This window comes from Diabrotica virgifera, chromosome 8 (genome assembly GCF_917563875.1).
Source record: "Diabrotica virgifera virgifera chromosome 8, PGI_DIABVI_V3a".
Classification (NCBI taxonomy): Eukaryota; Metazoa; Arthropoda; class Insecta; order Coleoptera; family Chrysomelidae; genus Diabrotica; species Diabrotica virgifera.
Genome location: NC_065450.1, coordinates 129869083 through 129877590, shown reverse-complemented (window position 1 = coordinate 129877590; position 8508 = coordinate 129869083). Strand labels below are relative to the sequence as shown.

The following is an 8508-nucleotide window of genomic DNA, read 5'->3' as shown; positions in this document are numbered from 1 at the left end:
AAATATAAAATATTATATAAATTTTAGTTAGTTATATCAATATTATATAGGTAAGTAGGTATATATATTTAGTTATTATGTGCATATAAAAATAAAAATGCTGAATATATAAATTTATATATTCATATTCATATACCTATCGTACCCAAATAAATATTATGTAACATATGTATGTAAATAACTAAAATTTATATGTTGCTTATATGTACCTATATACATACTTACTATTTAAGTAATATTGAAGTACCAAAATGAATTTTTTATTTGTAAGTTGACCGCAAACAAAATAAAACGTTTAATTATGCATGTTCCTATTCCTGGTTGAAATACTTGGTCTTCCTCACAACACAGCATAGACATTGTTAGTGTTAAGTGTAGACACAAATGCCAAATGCCTATTCAGTAACTATTTTCATATTTTGTATTTTTCCTTTGTTCCCAACCCCCTACCCGCTAACCCCTATGCAGGTATGCAGCGGTCGTTTCCGCTTTGTTTGTGCCGGTTGTGGGTTTTGGCTCAGCCACACAGCTTACCTGAATGTCAATTCCATGTAAAAATAAAATTCTTCATAAGAATACTCAATAAACTTAATCAAAATAGTAAATGCATTTCAGTTATGAAAGCGAAACGACAATTTCTCCTTTTTCGTTAATACAATTAATTCTTAAACATTTTTACCATACAATTAAAACAATTTTAAATAATGAATTCGGTAGTTTAATTAATAGTACCTACATACATAAATTTTTAAATTTCATTAATTATTCTTAACGAAGTTGATAATCTATAGGCTAACATTATTCTTCCTATACATACATATATATTATTTTTAAGATATTTTAAAAGTATCTACTTATAAGTATGTGTTAAGTATGTACTTATAAGTATGTGCTAAGAATATTCGGTAAAAGTATATTCTGAGAATAGTATCTACTTATAAGTATGTGTTAAGAATGTACTTATAAGTATGTGCTAAGAATATTCGGTAAAGGTACATTCTAAGAATAAACTTTTACGAATATTCCGAGTTACTACGTACACGAATGTACTCAGTATATTCGGTACGAGAATATACTTTAAAGTATGTGCAAAGAACATGAAATTTAGAATGTTTTTTAAGGTACATGCTATGCTTGTACTACGCATATACTAAAAAGAATATACTCTGACGAATGTTGGTAGTATATGCTTAGAACATGATACGAACATCATTGTTATGTGGGAACATTCGATATGCTGACGATACTGTGATAATGGCAAGAACAGCGGAAGATCTACAACATCTAGTTGAAAGTATGAATGAGATATGTAATAACTACGGCATAAGGATGAACGTCAAAAAAAACCAAATATATGACCTTCAGTAAGAATCCAATAAATGACACTAGTATCACAATAAACGGTACCCAACTTGAAAAAGTAAACGAATACAAATACTTGGGAACCCTTATCAATGAAACAGGTGACCAAAATCACGAGATAAAAAGACGTATTGAAATTGCCAGGTCTACTTTTATAAAAATGAAAAAATTATTTTGTAATCGTGATATTAGTATTCATCTACGAACTAGAATGTTAAAATGCTATGTATTCAGTACTTTGCTCTACGGTGTTGAGTCATGGACTCTTAAACAGAGGAATATTAAAAATCTTGAAAGCTTTGAGATGTGGTGCTACCGCCGTATACTAAGAATAAGTTGGGTGGATAAAATTACAAATGAAGAAGTAATACGCAGAATAAATAACAAGCCAGAAGTTCTACTGAATATAAAAAAGAGAAAACTTGAATACTTAGGCCACCTGATGAGGGGACAAAAGTACACATTCCTACAAAACATAATGCAAGGAAAAATCCAAGGACGAAGAAATCCAGGCCGTAGAAGAATGTCCTGGATGAGAAATTTGAGAGAGTGGTTTGGCTGTACCACTAACGAATTGTTCAAAACAGCAGTAAATAAAATTAGAATCGCCCTAATGATATCCAATCTCCGATAGGAGAGGCACTCAAAGAAGAAGAAGGAAGCGTTCTTGGACCATTATTATTTATTTTGTATATAAATGATCTACATCTCTATCTTAAATTTGTAAATCTGTTTGCAGATGATACATTAATTTCTGTCTCTGGACAAGATTTTAATAATTTAGTTCAAACAATAAATGATGAATTAGATATTCTTAATAATTGGTTGATGGCAAATAAATTGAAACTAAATGCTCAAAAAACTAAGTGTATGATTTTGGGTACTAAGATAAATTGTTCTAAATTTAATCAAGGAAATTTTTATTAAAATAGGTGAAGATATAATAAGTTATGTAGATGAAATTAAATATCTTGGAATTTTATTTGATCCACAATTAAATTTTACCAAACATATAAATTTTCTGTGTAAAAAAATCGGTTACTTCTCTAGAATATCTAAAGGGCTTTCCCGATGGTCTAGGAAGGTTGTGTATAATACAATAATATTTCCGTATTTTAATTATTGTATGTCACTGTTTATTTCATGTTCAAATGAACAGGTATATCGTTTGCAGTTGCTTCAAAATAAAGCTATGAGAATTGTCCTTGGATGTAGCAAGTATACCTCTATAAATTTTATGCTGGAAACATTAAATTTTTTAGATGTTAATCAGCTTATTACTGAGTCACGTTTGGTGTTAATATTTAAAATTATTAACAAGCAAGCTCCTCAATACTTCAATAATTATGTCATTAAAAGATCACTTTTGTTAGGTCAGTATAATTTAAGATTTGATAATTATCATATTGAAAGGTTCAATACAAGTGCCATGGAAAAAACTCTTTTTGTTGAAGGACTAAGAATATATAACAGTCTACCATCTAGCATAAAAGATTCACCAAATGTCTTCAAAAGTAGGTTAAAAAAATTGTATTTAAGAATTAGTTGATTTTTCGTTTTTAAGTTATATTTATTTAAATATATGTAAATGTTTATTTGTAATGTAATAGCTAAAAAGCTAAATAAATCCTATTACTAAGATAAGTTACTATATTTGTTATAGGAAATTGGATTTCATTGATCACAATATTACCTAATGGTGGTGTATTATGCCTTGTAAAAAACACTATACATATTTGATTTTACTGGAGATAATGAAAAACCAATTGAATCAAATTTAGAAATAAGAGAATTTATATTTGATTTTAGATTTCTTATACAGCTCTCAAACGTTTTGTCAGTGTTGTATATGACAAAATCGTCAGCCTATTGTATGATACTAAATATGCTATTTTTTTCGTGAACTTCCCTGGTATATATATTAAAAAGAAGAGGTGAAATAACTGAACCCTGTGGTAAACCTACTGAAACTAGGCGAAGACCTATTACACTAATACGTTTTAATGAGAAGAACAATAACGATAAAGCTATAGCTAGTTAGTTGGAAATTACTAAACATTTACCAAAATTATTAAAATTACAAACTAATCTAAAATTAAATAACTTTATCTAACTTACCTTGGATAAAAGGGAGGTACCATTTCCCGATATGGCAAGAAACTTGTTTTGCCCTGCGTAAAATGATCCCAGAGTTTCAAAAACAATTGGATATCGACTTATTTCTTTGACAGTTCTTAAAATGGTTTCATAACAGACTTCAGTGCAAGTTAAAGTATTCTTACAAGTTGACACACTCTACATTGTGTCTTCTTCACTTTAAAGATCGTTGCAGTATTCTTAAAATATCTGCTTCTTCAGGTTCCTTCTCCTATCGGAGGTTGGAAATCATCATCGCTATTTTAACTTTATTAGCCGCACTTCTGAACAATTCTAATGAGCTGCAACCGAACCACTCTCTCAAATTTCTTAGCCAGGATATTTTGCGTCGTCCTGGGTTTCTCTTCCCTTGCATAATTAATCTAGGCAATACGTACTTCTCGCCCCTCATTATATGACCCAGATATTGAATCATTCTAATTTTAATAGTTTTTTTTATCTTAAAATATACACACCGGCAAATTTAAGATGGAATTAACTTTAATGAAATGAAAATATTTTATTTGCTGACTGTGTTGAGTAAAGCAAGACTACCATGACGTTCTTACTACTGTTACAGTTTAAAATGTCAAATCGAAGTCAACAATAAAAAGTTGCCTAAAAGTCCCCATTCACGTTGAGGTCGCTATCGATACAAGGCGCAAGTATCAGTATATCCGGTATCAGTATTATAAAAAGTAGTGATTTTATTTTTACATACGCAGCCAATTTTTATTTTTTTCGTAAAAATTAAGAAACGTAATTGTCTCATTTTAGACTTAAAAAATATTGTAAATTAAAAAAAAGAGTAAACTGTATTGTCTGTATTTCATCCTAAAAATTAGGATGAAATAAAGATGTCGAACGTTGCGGAGGGAGAACTAAAATTCAACAGTTCAAAAAATAAAAAAACTAAAAATACTGTAAGTTTCTGTATGTCCGGTATAGTTGAAGGATTTTGATTTTTTTTAATTGTACCGACGTACTTTTTGCGTACATCACGAATATGTAAGGGGCCGCCCATTAATCACGTGATGTTTTTTGGCATTTTTTAACCCCATCTGCTCCACCTTGGTGATACATCTGAGGTTTAAGACCCTCTACATTCTACGTCATGTGTATTGTGACATTTCGTGCTTTTTCTTAGACCCCTCCGCTCCCTTTCGAGCCTCACGTGATTAATGGACGGCCCCTAATGTGTTCGTAAGATTATTAATAATTAAAAGTAAAAGTCTTCACCTTTCGTACGGTATCCGTAGATTTATCGTCTTTACTTTTTTATGTCTTGTGTTATTATAAAAAAATTACTTCTGGAATAAACAATTTGAATAACTTTTCAATTAACTAATGGATCGGTCTGAAATTTTGGACCCCTTTCATTAAAGTAAAGTCGCAAAGAATTATCTTAAGAGTAATCACACAACTGTAAGTTAATTTTTACAAAAGTTATAAACAATTAATTAGTTTGCCTTATTGTGTTGCCTTTTTAATTGCAACTGTAAATTCGAAAAAATGGCATGTCTAGTAGTCCAGGAACCGAAGCTTTTCACCTCGCAATTTTTACAGAATGGATCGGTTGCTTGAAAATTTGAGAATAGTTTATTCGCTATCGAAAGTGTTAGTTTTATATCTAAAAAATCAATGTTTTTCGATGGTAATACTCATTTACGATTCACACAATTTTTGCCGTAGAAATAGCTATTTGTATAACAAGGGAGGAAAGTGTTACTTTTCCTCCCGAGAATGAAGTTTACTGCCCGACGCATAGCGGAGGGCAGTAATCATTCAAGGGAGGAAAAGGCACTTTACTCCCATGTTATACATATGATTTTTCCACCTTCCTCAAATAACAAGTCATTTTTTCATTTTTACTTAATTTATTTATGTAACTAACCAACAAAATTTATTAGAACTAAAACTAACAAGTAGGTAGGTCTAGTGATGTAACGAATATTCGTATTCGCATTCGCGAATATTCGCATTCGTATTCGCATTCGAGAAATTTGTGCGAATGTTGTGCGAATATAAATATCAGAAAAAAAAAATTTGAAGATAATATTACGTTGACAAAATCAAAATCTGTTAATTTCTTTTCTTCTTTATATTAAGAAATGGTAACTTTAGCTTGTATAATCACATTATCAGGCTTCACTTTATTTTATTATTTGGTATTATGTAGTAAAACTTAAGATTCAAATTGATTTACACTAAATATCAATTAACTTTTCATTATAAATTTATAAAACATGTCAAAAATAGACACAAATTAAAAAAAAACAGAATATTCGCATTCGCATCCGCATTCGCGAATGTCGGTAGCAGATATTCGCATTCGTATTCGCGAATGTTCAAAAAATGACATTCGTTACATCACTAGTAGGTACAATATAACTCAACTGTCAATAATAAGTCAAATTATTAATGTAAACATTGTTAAATCAAAATAACAATTTACTGTTTTTTACCATTCTGCAAAATACAGGGTGTTTTATAAATAAACGTTAAAATGTATAGATACTTCGTAATAGAAAATAAATATTGTACAGGGCGTCAATAAGTTATATTTCATGAAAGAAATACCATGACGTCACTTTTACTTTTCCTCCCTAGGGAGGAAAAATATTTTCCTCCCAAGGGAGGAAAAGTACAACTTTGCTCCCTACAATCAGGTCCGGAAAAGTATACTTTCGGTAGAGGTAGGTGGAAAAAAATTTTTCACACCAAGTTCTTGGGAATTAAATAATCTACAATTTCATATTTACATTTTTTCGTATCTCTGATGCTAATCTTTCTATTCTGAAGAGAATAGAATTTTTTACCACATTACAAAAATTTGTTACTCGCTTTACACTCCACTTTTTTAAAAACTAATCATTCTAAGCCAGTCAAAAGACTATGCGAAAAAGCTCTATAGAACAAAAGTTACTTAAAATTAGTCAGTTTACCATTTCCGGTCTTATTTTGGACATATATTTTTTCACCTCCAAGAGGGGGTGAAAGTCACCCCCAGGGCAAAAGCACACATGGGCACAATATCACTTTTTTTCTTTGACATGTAAGCTACGCGTATGCCAAATTTCATGTCAATCCAAGCGGTTCTTTAAAATTTAGAGCAAAAACTGTGAAAGAATGTACTATTATTGTGAAGTTCTCAACACAGTTAAATTTTGTTTATTTTCCTGAAGTTTGTGGATATAAAATAATCTGTAACTATTAATTCAGATATGTGGAAGGTATTAGGGTGAGGATTTACTACAATTTTAGCTACCCTCAATAAATACTGGAAAATAATAATTTATAGTACGCGCAAAAGATTATATGTATTTATATTTGTGGTAGTAATTGCGTATATATTAAAATAGAAACCAAAAACCACTTTACTCTATTAATATTAAGAGTTTTCTCTTCTTTGATCTTCGAGTAATTTTAACTTTCTTTTGTCAAGTTTTAATTTCTCTTCTTCAACTGCTAATTTCCTCCACTCCACTTTCAACCTTTCATTCTGATAGTACTGAAGGTCACTTCTTATACCTAATAAAATTCGCTCAAGTTTGTCTGGTGTCTGTAACTCTATGGGTATTGATTGTGTTTCAAGTAATCGTATAGTATACGGTTGTTGATTTATGTCTATTGTCTCAGCAGATGTAGTTGGCTCCGGTTTTTCAACAATCTTTTCTTTCACTTGGTTTTTAAATCTGTCCCCGAAAATTTCTCTAAGTTCTGCCTCATATTCGTATGTTTTAGGAAGATTATCAGGTTGTTTGTTATGTATTTCTAACTGTCTGAAATTTCTTTCTAGAACTTTAAAACGATTTTCGCATTTAGCGCTTGTAATTGTTATAGTATAGTGTTCTGACATTTGTTTAGCTATTGCATCCCACATTTCCCGTTTGGTTTTCATTTCACCCATAGTTACTTTAGGAGAAAATATCTTATATAAACTAATTAAGTACAAAGTTCGATCTTTGTTGAAGTAATTGTCTTCTGGCCAATGCATTTCTGATTGAGTTGTTGTTTGTATAGTAATTTCAGCCGGTTCAACTTCCTGCGTAGTGCCGTTAACATAATCAGTTTGACAAACTTCAATATGGTTCTCATTCACATAATTCTCTTCACTGATGTACAAAGATTCTGTGTAGGTAACTTCTGCCCCAACTTCTGTCGCACTTTCTGTTGACGATGTATCATTCCTTTCAGTAGTTGTAATAGTATTTGGAATATTTGTGTACGGGTGAACAAGTCCGGGTACGAATTCATATTTTCTTGGTTGAATATCTTTAAACTCTTTTGCGTAAGGGAAATTTTTCTTTCGACGTTTTCCGATTTCATCATCATTTAACATCTTTTTGTAACCCCTTTCCAAAACTTTAAACTTATTTTTACATTTAGAGCCTGTGATTGGTTTTTCAAATTGATTGGACAAATCATTGGCAATTACATCCCACATTTCTTTCATTGTTTTTATATCACCTTTGGTCATCACTGGTTTGTACTTCTTAAACAGATCTATTAAAAGCAACGTTTTCTCACGATCGAAGTAAGTGTCTGGAGAATTTATTCCAGGATTGGAAGCTCCTTCAGGTTTTGTTGGCTCAGTGTAGAATTGCATATCATCTAAAAATAAACAATGTTTTATTGTTTTAATGTTTTATAAACATATCTTAATCTTAATTAACTATTCTAATTGGGAAATAAGCCATAATTTAACTTGAAAAAATAATTTTATTAACGTTTCGACTTTCACTTCGGACGTCATTGTCAAAATACATAATATTAATATATTAAACAAAAATGTTGTTGCTTAGTAAAAAAAATCTCCTAATAATTTAATTTAATTTAATTTTTACTTATTATACAGGTATACAGACAGGTTAAGAGTATCTAGCATAACAAACAAATACCAACAAACGTTGGAGAGGCATGTTGGGAACTTGGAACAAGTAGGAAAATCTAGGATTGAAGGTATATGGGAAATATATAAAAACGCGTACATGGAAGCAGAGAAAGAGA

General features: G+C 30.5%; 1 protein-coding gene across 1 annotated transcript in view; it reads right to left on the bottom strand.

Annotated features, from left to right (window-relative positions):
• Positions 1–6801: 6801 nt before the first annotated feature.
• Positions 6802–8508, bottom strand: part of LOC126890015 (uncharacterized) — a 71638-nt gene continuing 69931 nt past the window's right edge. The window contains exon 2 of the mRNA XM_050658817.1: positions 6802–8112. Coding sequence (XP_050514774.1) covers positions 6890–8112 — 1223 coding nt within the window. The 3' untranslated portion in view covers positions 6802–6889. The remainder of the gene's footprint in view (positions 8113–8508) is intronic.